General features: G+C 49.3%; 1 protein-coding gene across 1 annotated transcript in view; it reads right to left on the reverse strand.

The window, feature by feature from the left end:
* SARM1 (sterile alpha and TIR motif containing 1) overlaps positions 1-19,248 on the reverse strand; it is a 189,460-nt gene extending 170,212 nt beyond the window's left edge. The window contains exon 1 of the mRNA XM_069615344.1: positions 17,498-19,248. Within this exon, the coding sequence (XP_069471445.1) occupies positions 17,498-17,952 (455 nt within the window). The 5' untranslated portion in view covers positions 17,953-19,248. The remainder of the gene's footprint in view (positions 1-17,497) is intronic.
* Positions 19,249-20,818: the final 1,570 nt, after the last annotated feature.

Genomic DNA, 20,818 nt, shown 5'->3' on the forward strand with positions numbered 1-20,818 from the left:
GGGAAAACCCTGACCTTTTGGAAGCAGAGATCATGACAGTACCCCCCCTCAAGGCCCCTCCCAAACCGGGCTTCTCCGGGGGTTTTGGCTTGTCAGGAAATGTTCGGTGAAATCTTTTGATTAGGCGAGGAGCGTGGACATATTCAGCAGGTTCCCAGGATCTCTCTTGGGGGCCGTAGCCTTTCCAGTCAATTAGGTAGAATAGTTTAGATTTGGAGATCTTGGAGTCCAGAATGCTTTTGACTTCAAACTCGAGTTCTCCATCAACTAGGATAGGTTTTGGAGATTTGGTTAGTCGGGTTTGAGGTTGCACGGGTTTTAATAGAGAGACGTGGAAGACCGGATGTATCTTCATGTGCGGGGGCAAGTCCAACTGACCGCTACTGGGTTTACTATGGTAGTGATGGAATAGGGACCAAGGTATCTTGGGTTGAATGTGCGTGGCCCTTTTAGAGATAGATATTTGGTGGATAACCAGACTTGATCCCCTACTTGATAGTGAGGGGCTTCCTTCCGATGTTGATCTGCTCCTTTCTTGTATTGTTCTTTAGCCCTTTGAAGGTGAGAAACAGCTTCCTTAAAGGCTTGGGTGATTGTAGAATGCAGGTAGTCTACTGCTGGTGTTTCAAGATCTTGGAGGGGATCCAACTCCGAGGTTCGAGGGTGACTGCCGTACAAAAGAAAAAATGGGGTTTTCCCAGTTCCCGAATGGACAGAGTTATTGTAGGCATACTCGGCTATCCAAAGGATATCTTTCCAAGTTTTTTCAGTTTGTTGCAGCATGCAGCGTAAATACTGTTCCAGAGTTTGATTGGTCCTCTCGGTTTGTCCGTCGGTCTGAGGGTGGTGACTGGTCGATAGTCTCACATCAATTTGAGCCGACCGACAGCAACTTCGCCAAAAATGAGAAATAAATTGACTACCCCGATCCGAAATTAGAACCGAAGGAAAACCGTGCAGTCGGACGATGTTTTCGAGAAATTCTCGGGCCAGAGTTGCTGCTGTTGGCAAGCCTTTGATCGGAATGAAATGCGCCATCTTGGAGAATAAGTCCACGATTACTAGAATCGTATTGTATCCGGAGCATGGAGGTAGATCGGTGATGAAGTCCATAGAAAGCGTATGCCAAGGGCGAGGTGGGATGTCAATAGGGCGTAAGAGGCCTGCTGGTCTTTCCTTTTGACTCTTGTTTTGGGCGCATACTCCACAGGACATTATAAAGTCTCTGATATCTTTTTTCCAAGACGGCCACCAGAAGTAGCGCTTGATCTTTTCTGAGGTCTTGGCTATACCGGGATGACCTTCCATTAAAGAGTCGTGATAACAAGAGATTACTTTTTTCTGTAAATCTGTGCTGGGTAGGTATAATCGTTCTTGGAAATACAATAAGTTGTCCTTTACTGCAAAGTCCTTTCCCTGCAGATGCCAATTCTGTATGTCTGCTGGAGTTACAAGTTGCCTGGCTTTATCCTTAACTTCCTCTATGGATTCTGTGGCGATTACACCCAGAATTCTTTGTTCGGGAATGATTGGTACAGGTTTAGGGTTGATCAAGTGTTCTTCCACTCCCATCCGTGAAAGGGCATCGGCTTTACCGTTTTTTGTACCAGGTCGATAGGTAATTATGAAGTCAAACTCGGCAAAGAATAATGCCCAACGGAGTTGTCTAGAGGATTGGGCTTTTGCGGTTTTCAAATATTGCAGGTTTCGGTGATCCGTAATCACAGTAACGGTGTGTCGGGCCCCCAGCAGATAATGCCGCCAAGCCTTAAAGGCAGACTTGATAGCCAGAAGTTCCTTGTCAGTAATCGTGTAATTGACTTCAGGAGGCGAGAATTTGCGGGACCAAAATGCCACGGGATGCAACTGATTGGTTACCGGGTCCTTTTGTGATAGAACTGCCCCCATGGCATGGCTTGAAGCATCAGTTTCCACAATGTAGGGGAGTTCGGGGCTTGGGTGTTTTAAGATTGGTGCAGAGATAAATTTAGTCTTCAAATCCTGGAAAGCTTGTTCCGCCTCGGTAGACCATTCAAAACGTTTGTTTTTCTTTAACAAGGCAGTGATGGGCTGGACTATTCGAGAGAACTCGGGGATAAACCTGCGGTAAAAGTTAGCGAAGCCTAACATGCTTTGCACACCTTTTACGGAAGATGGTGATGGCCATTTGAGAACTGCATCGACCTTCTTTGAATCCATACGCACTCCGCCAGGCGATAATATGAATCCCAAGAATTCAACTTCAGTCACGTTGAAAACACATTTTTCCAACTTAGCGAAAAGTTTGTGTTGACGCAATCTTTCGAGGACCATTTTCACGTGTTTCCAATGTTCAGATTCCGATGAAGAATAAACGAGAATGTCGTCGATGTAAACAACAACACACACATCTATGAGCTCTCTGAGGACATAGTTCATAAAATATTGAAAGGCGGCCGGGGCATTGCAAAGTCTGAAGGGCATGACCTGATATTCAAATAGCCCATACTTGGTGCGGAAGGCCGTCTTCCATTCATCGCCCTCTTTTACTCGTACCAAGTGGTAAGCTCCTCTAAGATCCAGCTTTGTCTATATGCATGCTTTTCTGACTTGGTCCAGGAGTTCAGGGATCAAAGGTAACGGATATCTATTCTTAACGGTGATCTGGTTCAGGGAGCGATAATCGATACAAGTTCTATGGTCTCCTTCCTTTTTTGGAACGAAGAACAAAGCTGAAGAGGCAGGGGACTTGGAAGGACGAATAAACCCATTTGCCAGGTATTGATCCAGGTATTGTCGAAGGTGAAGGTTCTCAGGCTCGGTGAGGGCATAAATTCTACTACAAGGAGGAGTAGATCCAGGTATCAGGTCTATCTGGCAGTCATAAGACCTATGAGGAGGTAGAGAGTTAGCCTGCTCCTTCCGGAAAACATCTTGGTATTCTAGGTATTCGGGAGGTAACTGGGGAGTCTCTGAAGAAATTGCTGCCAGTGCAACACCAGGTGGAGGGTGACAAGTAGAGACACATTCTGGAAACTGGACCGTTCTTGCTCGCCAATCGATCAGAGGATTGTGTTTCTCTAACCAAGGTATTCCTAGAATAATCTGGAACTGAGGGGCCTTGATCACATCGAACACGATCTTCTCATGGTGTCCATCTTGACTTACTAGCGTCACCTCTTGAGTGGTATGCGTTACTGGCCCGGAGGCTATCTCCGTACCATCCACCGTAGTAATGACGTCCTTTACAGCCTTGGGACAAAGAGTTAGATTCATCCTCAAAACCATTTCATGATCCACATAATTGCCGATGGCACCGCTGTCGACGTAAGCTTCAATTGCATGTAATCGATCCGGATTATCAGGGCTAATGAGGACCATAGGTATCACGAAATGGGAGGTCACGGAACTGGTTTTCACGCTCGGCAAGAGGACCTCTATTCTTGTCGGGCAAGGTCGTTTCCCTGCTCAGAGTTTGTAACTGTGGTAACTGCAGCTCCTACTGCCTTCTTGGCAGGTTTCACCGGACAGTCTCGAAGAAAGTGCCCTGAGTTTCTGCAATATAGGCATAATTGCAACTGTTTTCTCCTTTCCCGCTCCCTTTGTGTTAGAGGACCTTTCAGACCCCCTATTTTCATGGGTTCCCCGGAGTCTACTCCTTTGGAAGGAGTTGGCGGTTTGGAAAATACTCGGGCATCAAACTTGGAATGATCGGCCTTCCTGTTCTGCAGTCTGTGATCTATTTGAACGACCAAGTCTATATAATCCGAACAGTCTTGTGGGGGATTCACTACTTGGGCTAAAACGTCTTTGAGCTCTCCACGTAGACCTCTATAAAACAGCGTAATCCTTTTGTCCTCAGGCCATTGAGTTTCCACTATTAGTCTATTGAAAGATGCAATATAAGCCAAAAGGTCTTGATTACCCTGTCGCAACGAAAGAAGCTCATTGTCCAAGGCCTGCCCCTGTGCATGTCTTGCGAACAGTTTTTCCATACTAAGCTGAAAGGCTTGAAAATCATGGAGAACCGGATCATCTTGATTAACTAGAGGGATCGACCAGTCTGCCGCATTGCCACTAAGGTACGAAAGTACAAAAGCTACTTTAGCTTGATCAGTTGGAAAGGCTGCTGGCCGGCATAAGAAGTGCAACCGCCACTGATTGATAAATACCGCAAACCTCTTTGGGTCACCAGAAAATCGTTCGGGCGGAGCCAGAGGTACATTCCCAGGTAGGTTGATCTGCACTGGATTCATAGAGGATGTTGAAGGAAGATTTGCCCCTGATGCGGGTAGCGGGGTCTGTCCGGCTTGTGACTGTAGCAATTGTCTAGCAAGATCATCTGTTCTCTCCTTGGAAATAATTAGTTCCCTTCTTGGAGCGTTCGTTTCCTGACGAGCTGCATGCACTTCTGCCCTTAGTTCCCCAAGTAACCGGGCTAGGTGGTCAGTATCCGAGGTTTCCATAGCGCCTGGGCGAGAGTTTTGCGGTAGGCTTTGCGTTCTGTAACGCTCACCTGATTCTCGCAGAGGCGCCGGTCTTGACTGGGCGACTACCGTATCTTCAAAGGTGATGTGCAGCACCCGGTTGGCTCTTTGGGCTGGACCTCTGTGCCCTGTATGCCTGACGTGCAGAGTAAGATGTCTGCAGATAGAAAATACGGGGTTAATGAACTGGGGTTACTGGGGTGTCCCTATCTCTTTCCTCTTCTCCTCTCCTGTAGACCCCCACAAGTTAACGCTCTCACCTTAGGTAAGTGAATGCCGAGCTCTCCATCTGCCTCGGGGCAGGGTGCTGTAACCAGTTTCTTCACTGGATAGGTAGCGCAGGCCTCTTGACTTCAGAGGACTGCTGTCCGTCGTTTACTGCACGAATGGTAAGTTTCGAGTAACTCAAATGTCTTTAAAGTCTTTAATAATGATGTCTCTTGTTTTGCAGGGTTCCGGCGATGGCGGATGACGGGCTGAAGTGCCTTGAAGATGGAGCCCGTGTGATGAATAGAAGCGCCTGGAAGCACGTAAGCGCTTGTTGCCAGCTTCACAATGCGCTCTAACTGTCTTTTTATTTTGCAGGTACAAGTTCGGAGCGGCTGCAGGGTGCCGGGATACCCACTGGGTTAGATGTGGAAAGGAGTAATGGCACGTGAGTATTAAAGTTCCCCAATGTCTTTAAACGCACCTTGTTTTGTCTTTCAGATGCGGGATGCAGCGCCGACGGCCTCCGGAGCGTGCGAAGAGTTGGTAAGCTTTTGTCTTTCAGATGCCGGAATACAGTGTGAAGACCTCCGGAGCGCACGAAGAGTAGGTAAGCCTTTGCCTTTCAGATGCCGGAATGCTAACCTGTTCTTTCTTGTCTTTATAGGTGTTGCTGAAGACTGGATTCAGGATGGTAAGCCTTTTTCCTTAGGCCCAGGATCAGATGCGGAAGACACGATGAGCGTTCTGCTGCAGAGGATGCAGAATAACGCAAAGCAAGATTCATCCACCGGGTGTGGTTTAAATAGCCTCCTGTAGTGCTTAGGTGTCTCCTTCCACAGCCACGCCTAAGTAAGAAAAGAGTTCCTGGTAAGAAAAGAGTTCCTGCCTTCCAGAAGAGTTCCAGTGTTCTGCATCTAGGGAGTGGCTCCAGCCCCACCCAACAGGAAAAGTAGTTCCAAACAGAAGAGGATCAGAGGCTCAACTGGCAGGCAAGTAAGCAGCATGGTCTGCTGCAGGTAAGTCCACCCAAGCATTATGAGCCCGGCGCTTCCAGCGCTGGGACTGGGCATATTTATGAGCCTGGTGCCACTGGCGCCAGGACTGGGTCCAAAAGGTCCCCATTGGGACTGGTTGGCACTCGGAACCTGGGTTATGGATCTGCTTCCAAGGGAGTTGGGAAAACCCTGACCTTTTGGAAGCAGAGATCATGACACCACCTCATCGACGGCAGAGAGACAGAAGGGAAAAAGGACAGCCACAGGAGAGAGCACTAGTAGAATGGCGGTCGAACAAGACAACAGCATCAAGATACAGTCGAAAACCCGAAAGATACGTTCTTTATCTGGTTGAGCAGTCCCAGACGGACAGCAGATCCAGTGCATCATTGGAAGAAGACTCGATAAGAAGAGAACCACCTTGCAAAGAACTACGGAAAAGGGGCTACCTCTACGCACTGCAAAACCCGACAGCTAAAGAACCAAGTTCGATACTGCTCCTCCAAGTAAATGACATGGCGGTCGAATTCTTAGTAGACACCGGAGCTACTGTAAATGTCATAAGCGAAGAGGTCTACAACAATCTCTCACATGTTCTACGACTACGACGAGCAGAAGTAAACATCTACCCATATGGATCGTCCATATGGATCAAAAACTACACTACCCTGCAAAGGATACTGCATGGCACAGTGCAAATACAAAACACAGACCAAAGGGATACCTATGTATGTACTGGAGACCGAAAAAGACCATGGGTGCATCGTAATTTCAAAGTCGCCATAGACATGGTCCTCATACATGTACTATACAGACTCCTGGCGCACAAATACTTAGATCCATCAGCCAAGATAGAGCAAGTGTTTCCCACATTGTTCAAAGATCTGGGTAAACATGAAAATCCTCAGATCAACTTGCACATTGATCCATAGGTACTGCCAGTGGCCCGACACTATCGTGGCATTCCAGTGAACATACAACGACAGGTTGAGGAAGAATTACACAAATGACTGGACGCAGACATCATAGCGCCCGCAGTAGGACCCACGCTGTGGGTGTCACCAATAGTTCCAGTGCCCAAAATGCACTTGCAGGACATTAGAATATGTGTAGATATGCGCCGGCCGAATGAAGCCATACTGAGAGAGCGTCATCAAGCTCCACGGATCACCGACATGGTCCACCTACTAAATGGTGCCACTGTATTTTCAAAATTGGACCTTAACAAAGGATATCATCAACTGGAACTGAGCAAAGAGTCAGATACATACCCACATTTGTCCCTCACCTGGGACTCTACATGTACAAATGCCTCTGTTTTGGAGTCTCGTAGGTCGCAGAAATTTTCCAGGCAGAAATACATAATGCATAATGTCATAAAGCACATCCCCAACTGTTTAAATTACAGTGATTGACGTGTTCAGAAAAAGATCAAGAACAAAATGACAACACCCTTACTAGAGTGTGCATGGCACTTGAGGAAGCCCACCTCATGCTAAATAGAGATAAATGCAAGTTCAGGAAGAACACTCTTCGTTTTTTGGACACATATTATCGGCACAGAGCATGACCTTGGATCCAGAGAAGGTGACCGCCCTCCTCACTGAGGTAGACCCCCCCAGCAAATGTCTCAGATTTATGATCCTTCTTAAGACTTGCTAGCTACTGTACCTGGTACATCCGGGATTTTGCATCAGTGAGTGAGCCACAGAGAGCCCTGACGAAACAGCAAGCGACGTTCCAGTGGACAGGTGCATGTCAACAGGCGTTTGAGACAATTCGACAATGCATAGAGGACGCCAAAACATGGCACATTTCAATACCTCAAGGGAGACGGAATTGGTTGTGGACGCCAGCCCAGTTGGGTTAGGTGCCACCTTGACACAGGTTGATCTCAAGGACAGTGGGACGCGTCACATTGTCTCGTATGCCAGTAGAAGTCTTATGAGGAACGGAACAAGCCTACTCGGAGGCTGAAAAAGAAGGACTGGCCGAAGTGTGGGCCTGTGAACATTTTCATTTAGTCCTTTACGGAAAACCCTTCACAGTGGTCACTGACCACCAAGCCCCCCTTTTCATCAATGGCAACCCTCAAGCCAAAATGCACCCCAGATTTACATGATGGGCTCTGAAACTGCAGGACTACAGTTTCTGCAACATTCAATGTCCTGGGAAGGATAACAATCCTGCTGATTTCCTATCGAGACATCTGCGCAAGAGCTCCATGCCTACACCCTCAATTGCAGATCATTATATACATTACATCATACATGCAGCTACTCCAAAGGGAGTTGACCTGGCACACATCGCACAGGAAACTGAAAATGACCAGGCCATGCAAATCATCTTCAGGTGCATCGAGTCAGGTCGATGGAGGCAGGCCAAGCAGGCAGGGGTGTGCGCCAGCCCAGAATCACAAAAAGATCTCAGTAGTTTGGCAGCAGTGAGGGAGGAACTGGCCAGGTCAAAAGAAGGGCATTTACTCAAAGGATCCAGAGTACTCATTCCCTGGACACTACAAAGGAGGGTTCTGGAGCTTGCACATGAAGGACATTGTGGGATTGTGTCCACTAAGAGGATTCTATGGCTGAAAGTATGGTTTCCACAGCTGGAAGCGCAGTTGGAAATGCTTCTCTGTCAATGTCCCATGTGTGCAGTCAACAGCCCTCACACACGACTTGAGCCATTGTGCATGACAGACCTACCAGAGAAAACATGGGATGAGATAGTAGTTGATGTTTTTGGTCCCCTGGAAGGGAGGGGGGGAATACATATTTGTGGCAATGGACGAAAACTCTTGATTCTCAAATTTACAATTGGTGCCCTCCACCGCTGCTTGCCACACCATACAGGATGTTCACCGTCTTTGGGATACCGAGAGTAGTCAAATCTGATAATGGACACCCTTTCACAGGGCAGGATTTTAAAAAGTTTGCAGAATACATGGGTTCCACACATCAATGAGTCACACCGTAATGGCACGCAGGCCAACGGAACAGTGGAACGCTTTATGAGCAACATCAAGAGAAATGTGCAAATTGCATGCATGACGGGAGAACCTGTTGAGAAGATACTGTAACCACACCCCACAGTACCACTGGAAACGCACCATCGGAAGTGATGTTTGGGTGGAACATACGCACGAGAACCCTGCATGTCATGGCTCCAGGAGAAGGCTATGCGTGAGATCCTGAGATGCGGGAACGAGACATGTGTGCCAAGGAAAGTATGAAAGAGGGAGCTGATGTGGTTGGAGAGCTCGTGGAAATGATCTATAGGTTGGGAACATCATGATTGTGCACCAGCATCAGACCCACAAACACACTGCTGGTTTTGACAAGGAACCACTGACTGTCACCAGAGTAAAGGGGGCTTCTCATCACTGCTGAAGGGGAAAGGAGAGAGGTGACCCGGAATTACTCATACTTCAAGAGGATTCCCAAGATCAACATGGCAAGAACTCCAGAAGAGGACTCTGGTCCACAGGAGTGGGATGCACCCTATGAAGGAGATTGAGAGGACTCCAGTGAAGAACAGGTCAATTCATCCATGAGGAAGGGTAATGGTCATCGGCAGGTGAACCTGATGGAAAGGCCCCAGCGGGCGAGGAACAGACCCCAGAGACTCATGGAATAAATGGACTGAGTAGTAACGTTTTGTTAAGAAAGGGGGGTTGTGATGTTTAGTGAAGCCGGCACCCATGTCACGTGGTTAGGGGCAGGCCGGGTCACGGGGTAGACAGAGAGAGGAAGCAGATGAGGAGGAGTCACTAGGAGTAAGAGATACGTTACAATAAAGACATGTATTTACATCCTCTGTCTTGTGTCCGCTCTTCATTGTATTGTTACCATGAATGAGGAGTTGTGTGGGTGAACCGAACGGTGATGGCTGCAAGGCCGGGTTTTAACATTGTCCACAATGTGGTCCTCTCCTCCAGATCGCAGCAATGGAAATCTTGAACAGTGCATAGATGATACTTAACCCAAGGGCAAATAGTTGGGAGTTCAGATTCGATGCCTGTGGAAAGACCCAGAAACTCTCTCCAGCCCTGCAAAGGGCTCTGCTACAACCTCGGATCAACCAAGTCCTGCTCTAAACCAATAGCAAAGACCCTGAGTGTCGCTCAAAACTGAGAGCAAAGAGTCAGAGCCCTGCTCCACTGCAGAACAAAGATCACTGGTGGCAATAATAAGTTAGTTTGGCTGTAATTCCTGGAGAACAACCACCAATCTTGTAAAGACAGATTGTCATTTAAAACATGGCCTTTTCACTCAGTTAGGTGGGTGTCAGATACTGAGGTCCACAAATCAGAAGGTTGTGATAGTCTGAGTCCCTCACACTAGTTGGGTCTCTGTATCAGCACTATTTAGACAGGGGGGGTCTATGGGTCAGACCCACTCACACTAGGAGAGCCTCAGAGTCTTATTGCTTTGTGCCAGAGCCCATTAGTAGGGTCTGTGACTCATAGCCACTCAGTTTAAAGAGTGTCAGAGAGATCCAATTAGTAGGATCTCAATGACAAACCCTTCAGACAAAGATGGTCTCTGAATCAGAACCCCACACTTATACTGAGGGTCTGTGAGTCAAAGCCTCTCCAGGCTCTCACACTAGGATGATGTTATGTTATGCTATTGTGGTTTAAGTGGGAGAACCTTTCAGACAAGCAGGGACCCAACTCAAAGTCAAAGCCCATCACAGTAGGAAGTTTTCAGTTCAGGATTAGAGCCTGTCTTTGTAAGAGGTGTTATAACCACATCCACTGAAACTAGGAGGGCCGTTGAGTTAAAGCCCAGAGACTAATAAGGTCACAGAGTCTGACTGTCCCACACTCTGAAGGTTTCTGCGTCAGACCCTTCTGAAATCAGAGGGTCACATGAATAGTGGTCCTCAGACTGAGAGAGTGTCAGCATCCGTCAAACAAGGAGGATATCAAGATAAGAGCCCCCAGTATTAGGAGTGTGTCAGAGCATGAAAGATATTAAGGGTCCGACATGCAAAGCATCTAAGCCTTTTTCTTCAACCTGAGAGCAAAGTGTACAAACTGTATGAGCCCTGTGCCAACGCCTAAGAGTATGAGCCCTGCTCCAGCCCCATAGCAAAGAATCCAAGAATGTGTCCAACCCAAGAGCAGAGTATGATCCCTGCTCCTACCCCATAGCAAAGAATCCAAGGATGTGTCCAACCCAAGAGCAGAGTATGATCCCTGCTCCTACCCCATAGCAAAGAATCCAAGAATGTGTCCAACCCAAGAGCAGAGTATGATCCCTGCTCCTACCCCATAGCAAAGAATCCAAGAATGTGTCCAACCCAAGAGCAGAGTATGATCCCTGCTCCGACCCCATAGCAAAGAATCCAAGGATGTGTCCAACCCAAGAGCAGAGAATGATCCCTGCTCCTACCCCATAGCAAAGAATCCAAGAATGTGTCCAACCCAAGAGCAGAGGATGATCCCTGCTATAACCCCAAAGCAAAAAATTCAATAACATGTCCAACCCAGGATCTAAGAGTATGAGGCCTGCTCCAACCCCATAGCAAAGAATCCAAGAATGTGTACAAACTAGGAGCTAAGAGTATGAGCCCTGCTACAACCCCCATAGCCAAGAATCCAAACCTTTCTCCAACCTATGAGCTAAGCATATATGCCTGGCTCCAAATACATAGCAAAGAATCCAAGAATGTGTCCATCCTAGTATGAGCCCTGGTCCAACCCAGAGAGCAAAGAATCCAAGGGTGTCTTCAACATAAGAGCTAAGAGTATGCTCCCTGCTCCAACTGCCATAGAAAAGAATCCACAAAGTTCTCCAACCTAGGAGCTAAGAGTATGCACCCTGCTCCAACTCCCATAGCAAAGAATCCAAACATGTATCCAACCTAGGAGCTAAGAGTATGAGCCCTGCTCCAACCCCATACCAAAGCCCTGCTCCAAAACCAGAGCAAAGAATCCAAACATTTCTCCAACTTAGTGGCTAAGAGTATGAGCCCTGCTCCAACACCCATAGCAAAGAATCCAAGAATGTGTCCAACCTAGGAGCGAAGACAATAAGCCCTGGTCCAACCTCACAGCAAATAATCCAAGGATGTTTCCAACCCAGTAGCTAAGAGTATGATCCCTGCTCCAACCCCATAGGATAGAATCCAAATATTTCTCCAACCTAGGGGCTAAGAGTATGCGCCCTGGCCCAACCCAGAGAGCAAAGAATGCATCCAACCCAGGAGCTAAGAGTATGAGCGCTGCTCCAACCCCATATCAAAGAATCCAAATATTTCTCCAACCTAGGTGCTGAGAGTATGAGCCCTGCTCCAGCCTCATAGCAAAGAATCCAAGGATGTTTCCAACCCAGTAGCTAAGAGTATGATCCCTGCTCCAACCCCAGAGGATAGAATCCAAATATTTCTCCAACCTAGGGGCTAAGAGTATGAGCCCGGCTCTAACCCAGGATCAAAGAATCCAAGGATGTGTCCAACCTAGGAGCAAAAAAATAAGCCCTGCTCCAACCTCATAGCAAAGAATCCTAGGATGTGTCCAATTTAGGAGCTAAGAGTTTGAGCCCTGATCCAACCCTGTAACATAAGAGTATGAGCCCTGCTCCAACCCCATAGCAAAGATTCCAAGGATGGTTCCAACCTAGGAGCTAAGAGTATGAACCCTGCTCCAACCCCATAGCAACGAATCGAAGAATGTGTCCAGCCTACGTATTAAGAGATTGGGCCCTGCTCCAACCCCATATCAAAGAATCCAAACATTTCTCCAACCTAGGAGCTAAGAGTAGGAGCCCTGGTCCAACCCAGAGAGCAAAGAATGCGTCCAACCCAGGAGCTAAGAGTATGAGCGCTGCTCCAACCCCATATCAAAGAATACAAATATTTCTCCAAACTAGGGGCTAAGAGTATGATACATGCTCCAACCTCATAGCAAAGAATCCAATAATGTGTCTAACCTAGGAGCTAAGAGTATGTGCCCTGCTCCAACCCTGAACCCTGCCCCAACCCCATAACATTAGAGAATGAGCCCTGCTCCAACCACACAGCAAAGAATTCAAGAATCTGTCTAACTTAAGAGTTAAGAGTATATTCCCTGCTCCAAGCCCAAAACCCTGCCCCAACCCCACAACATTAGAGTATGAGCCCTGCTCCAACCCCATAGCAAGTAATCCAATAACGTGTCCCATCTAGGGGCTAAGATAATAAGCCCTGCTCCAACCCCAGAGCAAAGAATGTGTCCAACCCAGGAGCTAAGAGTATGAGCCCTGCTCCAACCCCAGAGCAAAGAATGTGTCCAACCCAGGAGCTAAGAGTATGATCCCTGCTCCAACCCCAGAGCAAAGAATGTGTCCAACCCAGGAGCTAAGAGTATGAGCCCTGCTCCAACCCCAGAGCAAAGAATTCAAGAATCTGTCTAACTTAAGAGTTAAGAGTATATTCCCTGCTCCAAGCCCAAAACCCTGCCCCAACCCCACAACATTAGAGTATGAGCCCTGCTCCAACCCCATAGCAAGTAATCCAATAACGTGTCCCATCTAGGGGCTAGGATAATAAGCGCTGCTCCAACCCCAGAGCAAAGAATGTGTCCAACCCAGGAGCTAAGAGTATGACCCCTGCTCTAACCCCAGAGCAAAAAATCCAAACATTTCTCCAACCTAGGGGCTAAGAGTATGACCCCTGCTCTAACCCCAGAGCAAAGAATCCAAATATTTCTCCAATCTAGGAGCTAAGAGTATTAGCCCTGCTCTAACCCCAGAGCAAAGAATCCAAGAATGGGTCCAACCTAGGAGCAAAGAGAACAAGCCCTGCTCCAACCTCATGTGTCTGGGGATGCTGTTGGTACTCTTGTTCAGAGGAGAATTGCCTAGCATTTCGGTGCTGGACTGCCCCAGGGCAGGACAAAGACTGATATGTTTGGGATATTTCTTCTCTGTGAAAGATAGTGAGCTAAAGACTCTGGGTAAGTCTCTTGTAACCAGGACTAATGTCTGGTAGAGGGACTCCCAGGACCCCCGTTGGTAATCTGCTCCAACCTCATAGCAAAGAATCCAAGGATGGTTCCAACCTAGGAGCTAAGAGTATATGAGCCCTGCTCCAACCCCAGAGCATATAATGTGGCCAACCTAGGGACTAAGAGTATGAGCCCTACTCCAACCCCAGAGCAAAGAATCCAAGAATGTGTCCAACATAGGAGCTAAGTCTAGGAGTGCCCTCTAACCCCACGGAATAAAATTGGAGTCCTGCGGCCACCCCCAAAGAAATTAGCCAAAGACCTGTGCCAACCCCTTCAGAAATATGCCAAAGCCTCTCTCCAAAGCCCAGAGCACAGATTTTGAGTCCTGCCCGAACAACAGATCAAAGAGCCGGTTCCTTCCACCAAACCCAAAAGAGCCAAAGCATTACTCCAGCTCTACTGCAGTCTCAGCCGCGCTACAACTCTCAGAACGAAGATGTGCAGCCATGTTTCAACCCATGAACACTGAGCACAGGCGCTGTTCCAAAACTAGAGCAAAGCACTGGAACCTCCCTCCAAGCCCAGTGAGAAGAGATGGAGCCCCGACCCCAGAGTAAAAGACTCACACAGGCCCCACCTCCAATGTCAGAGCAAGCAGCAGAGAACTCTCATCCAATCCCTGAGCAAGGCGACAGGGACCCTGGTCCAATCACAACGCAAAGAGCCAGAGTCCTCCTCAAAAAAAATGTGCAGGGAGTGGGTGCAGTTAGTTTGCAACCCCAGATCGATGTACCCCGCCCCTTTAGAACAAAGGATCTGATCCCCGCACCAACCCCAGGGCAAAGAGATGACGCCGTGCTCCAAAGACCAGAGCCAAGGACACACTTCCAAACCCAGAAAACAAAACTAGGCCCATGTTCCCCTCTCTCTGCAAGTCATGGCGCGTTGGCTGCAGCGCTGCCATTGATCAGAAGAAACCCAGCCTGCCTGCAATGAGCACCACCCCTGCTGGGCTATTTTAAGAAAGTGCGCCGCGTCAGCACATCACAGGAGCGCGCGCAAGGCCGGTGCAGGCGCGCGCCTACAGCCTTGCAGCGATGGCGGGGAAGGGTTCCCGGACATGGCTGACGGGGACGCTGGGAGGTGTGGGCGCAGACCGTCAACATACTGACAGCAGTCGCTCGGGGAAGAAACCTTACTAGGAAGAAGACCTGGGAGGGGTACAGCCTTCCAAGGGATGCTGGGGCGGGTGTAGGGTGTCCCCCAAGTGGTCCTTCAGCAATATCGGGGTGCAGACACAACATAGAACACAGATGTTGTCATAGCATTTTAAAAACAGATTGCAACGATTGTATACGAATTTGCGGATTGATGGGTAGTTTTACTGTATTATTAAGTATAATTGTGAATTTAAGAATTTCGCTACCAGTGTGAAAAGTGTATGATAAACTCGGACACACAATAAATAAATAATAGCACCGAGATGCCATGACAATAATACTCATGTAGTAAGAGGCACGTGCACTTTCAGTGATGCTGGTACACACAGCTCGTGGTCTGCCAGTGATGCCGGTGTTCATGGTCCCGCGCTTTTGTTGCAGCATGCATATGGTCTTGAGGTGATCTGGTCTAGAAACACTTGTGCTTGCTGGTCTGCAGAGGCCATGTATATTGGTATAGAGAGCACACGTGGTCTGACAGTGATATCTGTTTACAGACACCTGCGCTCTCACTGTGTTACTAGTGTACAGAGCACACATCCTGACACTGTATGGCCTTGCAGTGATACTGGTGTACAGACATATGCCAGTGTTGCTAGTGTATAGGGTTGCCTATATAGATTTATGGTGATGCTGGTGTATTGGACCCATGTGCACTCCCAATGATGTTGATGTACATGGGCCAGGGCTGAAGTTCTCTTGCAGTCATACTACTACACATAGCATGCATATGGTCTTGCAGTAATACTTGTGTACAGACATATGCCAGTGTCGCTAGTGTAAGGGGTTGCCTATATAGACTTATGGTGATGCTGGTGTATTGGACCCATGCACACTCCCAGTGATGCTGATGTGCATGGGCCAGGGCTGAAGTGCCCTTGCAGTGATACTGCTACACATAGCATGCATATGGTCTTGCAGGAATACTTGTGTACAGATATATGCCAGTGTCGCTAGTGTAAGGGGTTGCCTATATAGACTTATGGTGATGCTGGTGTATTGGACCCATCCACACTCCCAGTGATGCTGATGGGCCAGGGCGGAAGTTATCTTGCAGTGATACTGCTACACATAGCATGCATATAGTCTTGCAGTAATACTTGTGTACAGACATATGCCAGTGTCGCTAGTGTAAGGGGTTGCCTATATAGACTTATGGTGATGCTGGTGTATTGGACCCATGCGCACTCCCAGTGAGGCTGATGTGAGGCTGATGTGCATGGGCCAGGACTGAAGTGCTCTTGCAGTGATACTGCTACACATAGCATGCATATGGTCTTGCAGTAATACTTGTGTACAGACATATGCCAGTGTTGCTAGTGTATGGGCTGCCCATATAGACTTATGGTGATGCTGGTGTATCAGACCCATGCACACTCCAAATGATGCTGCTGCACAGGGGCCAGGGCCCATGTGCACTTGCAGTGATACTGCTACACATAGCATGCATATGGTCTTGCAGTAATACTCGTGTACAGACATCTGCCAGTGTTGCTAGTGTATGGGCTGCCCACATAGACTTATGGTGATGCTGGTGTATCAGACCCATGCACACTCCAAATGATACTGATGCACCGGGGCCAGGGCCCATGTGCACTTGCAGTGATACTGCTACACATAGCATGCATATGGTCTTGCAGTAATACGTGTGTACAGACATATGCCAGTGTTGCTAGTGTAAGGGGTTGACTATATAGAGTTATGGTGATGCTGGTGTATCAGACCCATGCACACTCCAAATGTTGCTGATGCACAGGGGCCAGTGCCCATGTACACTTGCAGTGACACTGGTATACATAGCACGCATATGGTCTTGCAGTGTTACTGGTGTATAGACCCAAGTGCACTTGCAGTGATTCTGGCAAACAGAGCACACCTCCTGTATGATATTCCAGTGAGACTGGGGCACAGACACAAGTGCACTTGCAATGATGCTAGTGTACAAGACACACTCATAAGGACTGGCCGTGGTGCTAGTGAACAGGGCCCAGTGCTCACACATATATAGACTTGCAGTGATGCTGGTGCACAAGAGCCAGGTAAACTTCCAGTGCTCTTGATGTACAGGACCCATGCAGACTTGCAGTGCAACTAGTATGAATAACAGGCGTGTGGTCTTGCAGTGATACTGGTGTACAGCCCTAAGTGCACTTACAGGGATTCTGGCGAATAGAGCATGCACACTCTATGCTCTTCCAGTGATGCTGGTGTACACTAGAAACACAAATACACTTGCACTGATAGTCGTGTACAGGGACCACCCATATGGACCCGAGGTAATGCTGGTGTACAGGATGACTGCACACGTGTAAGCGGATTACATACAGAGCACACTATGCCCTTGCAGTAATACTGGTGTACAGACACACGTGTACTTGCAGTGATGCTGATGCACAGGGCCCCACATATGGACGTGCGTTGATGTTGGTGTCCAGAACCCATGCACACTTGCTGTGATATCGGTATAAAAAAAGAACACATACTTTCTACAGCCACAGTTGCACTTGGAGTGATTCTGGCGCACAGAGCACACACACTGCACGGTCTGTCAGTGGTACTGGCGCACAGTCAGAAGTGCACTTGCAGTCATGCTGGTAAATACCATGCGGGGACACTGGTACACAGACAGAGCACACATTTTTACAGGCACTGTGGGCGCTGGCAGCTCACCTGTTTTCTGCCACCAGTATCTGCTCCACCAGCTGGGCCGCCTGGTACTTGATCTCCACCTCGTCGGACTGCAGCAGCTTCAGGAGAAGGTCCAAGGCCCCCTCCAGGCGGATGGCCTCGCAGAGCTCGTGTGCCACCTCCCTGCCCAGAGTTGGCATCGCCCAGGCCTCCTCCACCAGCTGGAAAATCTCTGCGATGGCCTTCTGGGTGCCCTGGAAGTCCACGGCCTGTTTCAGCGAGGAGATGACCATGTGCAGCTCGGGCAGGATGCGGTTCAGGGCCGCCTGGACGTCAGCGCTGACCCCCGGCGACACGTCCCGGCAGGGCGCCCCCGAGCCGGCGGCCTGCCACCAGCACATGTGAGTCATGTACCCGGGCACCGCGAGCCGGTCCCCATCCGCCATGGCGAGATACCTGCAGAGTTTATAGGCCGAGACGAGGAGGGTGAGCACCATGTGCCCGGCTACAGCGGCATAGTAGGCGCCCCCGGGCACCCGGAAACACACACAGCGGCGGCTGCCCAACCGGAACCTGTCTCAGGGGAAGTGGCGAGGAACCTGCAGCTGCAGAGCTCAGGGTGGCAGCGGGGAGTGGAGGGGCGCTGGGGGGGTGGGGGGGGGGGCAGGCAGGCTTTCAGAGCAACTCCCACCCCACCAAGAGGGCCAGTGTGCGGGAGAGGGTGTGAGGGCGCGGGTAATGGGACTACCAGGCAATGTGGGGGTAATGGCGCTAATTTAGTACAAGGTGATTGGGGGGGGGCTATGTCTGGATAATGGGAAAGTGGGAGTGGGGGGGGGTCGAATTGGACTTAGGGCTGATGTGAGGAGCTAATGCAGGTAGTGGGGTGCTGCGAAGGGGATACAGGGCCGTGGGGGTGCATGGAAAGTGGTCTAATGGGACATTGTGGTGATGTAAGGAGTTAATGCACATGGGGAGTTTTTAGGGGGTGATGATGGCTTAACGGGAAATTCTGCATTTAAGTGGAACGTCAGGAGCAGTGGGGATTAAGAGGCGCGTGCCTGTGAGGTTATGTATGGGGCGGGAAGAGTTGCAGGTCGTATCAAGGAAGAATACCGGGCGTAGATCGGGTCTATCGGAGCAAAGGGCGCGGATTTGTGGGTCAGGGGGGTTAACGAGCAGTACGAGGCGAACATCGGCTGTAGAGAGAATGAGGGTGCAGCTTGGGTTATGGGGGATAGCAAGTGCAGATCGCGGTGGGAGTAAAGGGTGCAAATCGGGGTGGGGAAGATTAAACAGCGCGGAAGGAGCGGTAGTGCCGTTTATTGGTGCATAGCTGGGGGACTCCTGTAGATGGGGCGCACTCTCCTCTCATTGGCCCATAGCCAGGGGTGCGGGTGCCTTTCTTGCTCTCGCTGGGCCTCGCCGCCTCAGGTGCCGCTCTGGCTGGCTCCCTGTGTCACCCTGGTCAGGAAGCCGCCCCTCTCTCTCCGCTCCCCCTGGTCCGGGGCTCGCTGCACCTGTCACTGGCGCCCAGCGTTCGGCCGCCTCCTTTGCATCCTCCGCCGCAGGGTGACGTCACCTCCCCACTGTACCCACAGCAACAGCCTCAGCATCAACCACTCAGGGATGGCGAATGAGTGACGTCACCAAGGAGAACCGCCGGGGTGTACCAAGGTGGGAGGGAGGGGGAGAGAGAGAACAGACAGAACACCCCCCCCCCCAGGTGTCAGCGAAGAGCGCTTTGTTCTTGTCAGCGGCCTGTGTAGGAGTGACATGCCACCCTACTGTACAATGTCGACCCCATGCTATACCCACCTCCTATTCACAGCCGATTACAGGCCCGTCGATGTCACAATCACCTCCCTCCATCTCTTTGTGCTGTCAGTGCACCCATCACTGTCCTCACGACTACTCCCGCGGTACTAGAGAAAATGAATGGTCCTTGAAATGAATCACTAGCCAAATCAATGCCTACGTCAGCTCACTGTCTCTGTCTTCGCCCTATCACGGTTCCGTCGCCTGCCAATCATAGCCCTATCTTTCAGTCCCTTCATTAGCACTGTCACCTCTGTCTCAATCACTGTCCATCACTCCTCAATCAATACCTCGTCATCACTTCCACAGTTACTGCCTCCAGATGGCACTTAATGACTTTATGCCCCAGCGTGCCTATCACCGCCCCATGGCTGCCCCATCAGTGTCCCTAATCAATACCCCCGTCATTGCCCACATCACCGCCCCATCACTGCCTTCAATCTCTTCATGCTGTCAGTGAACCCATCAGCGCTCACACGACTGCCCCACACTGCAACCCATTCAATGGTCTCCATCAATTCCAAACCGCTGTCCCATCGCTGCCTCCATCACCGCCCCATTACTGCCCGGCGCTCCATCTCGTTATGCCATCAGTGCACCCATCACGCCCATGACTGCCTCTGCCATTGCCACACCACTGCCCGTTTACTACACCATCGCTGTCACAATCGCTGCCCTAACAGTGCCCCCATCAGTAGCTCACCACTACTCTTCTCACCCCCCCACTACCTTCAACAATGCCTCAATCACTACCCAACACTAACGCATTACTGCCTCCATTCCTCACTCCTCCCTTACTGCCCTTATGACTCCCCCAACCCCTCCAGTCACTGCCGGTAAGTCCAACTTCGCTATCATACCCCGCCACTGCCTCGACAATGCCCCATTGCCACACCAATTACTGCCCACTCACTGCTCCCACTAACTGCTTTACACTGACAGGTATTCTGCTCCATAACTGCCTTATGTCACTAACCCCTCAATTACTAATTAAGAATTAAGCTTCGGGGGAGTGTCTTGCGCTCTAGGTCAGTACTTTCAATGCAAAAAATATTTCAAACAGACGTGGCATATGTCCAAATCATGTGAAATTTTGAATTATGTTTATTTTCCAAAAGATCAACAGCCGACACGTGTTTCGACCCCTGGTCGTTGTCAAGGCTGTATACATCATATGTAAAACATAACAACATTGGTGACAATGTACATGACAGTAAAATTATCATGAGATCATAGAGTTAAACAAAAAACATAAAAAAACATTAAAAAAAGAGATAGGTCATACCATATTGTATCATGTACCAGGTCAGGATTTGATGGTTGGAGTCAGAACAGGATGAATGAAGCCCCTCAATTACTAACCCCATTTTACCACATAACCCCCTCACCCCAAAATCCCTGCCCTCCACCATTAAGCCATCCATCATCCAGTCCCACCAGCACTCAGCGCACCACACCACTCGATGCGCCGCTGCATCCCTGCCCCACCCAGGGATTTCTTTTTCTTTAACATGGTAATTCATACAGTATGCCAAGCACCTATAC

This window comes from Ambystoma mexicanum, chromosome 9 (genome assembly GCF_040938575.1).
Source record: "Ambystoma mexicanum isolate Mex_15411 chromosome 9, UKY_AmexF1_1, whole genome shotgun sequence".
Taxonomy (NCBI): domain Eukaryota; kingdom Metazoa; phylum Chordata; class Amphibia; order Caudata; family Ambystomatidae; genus Ambystoma; species Ambystoma mexicanum.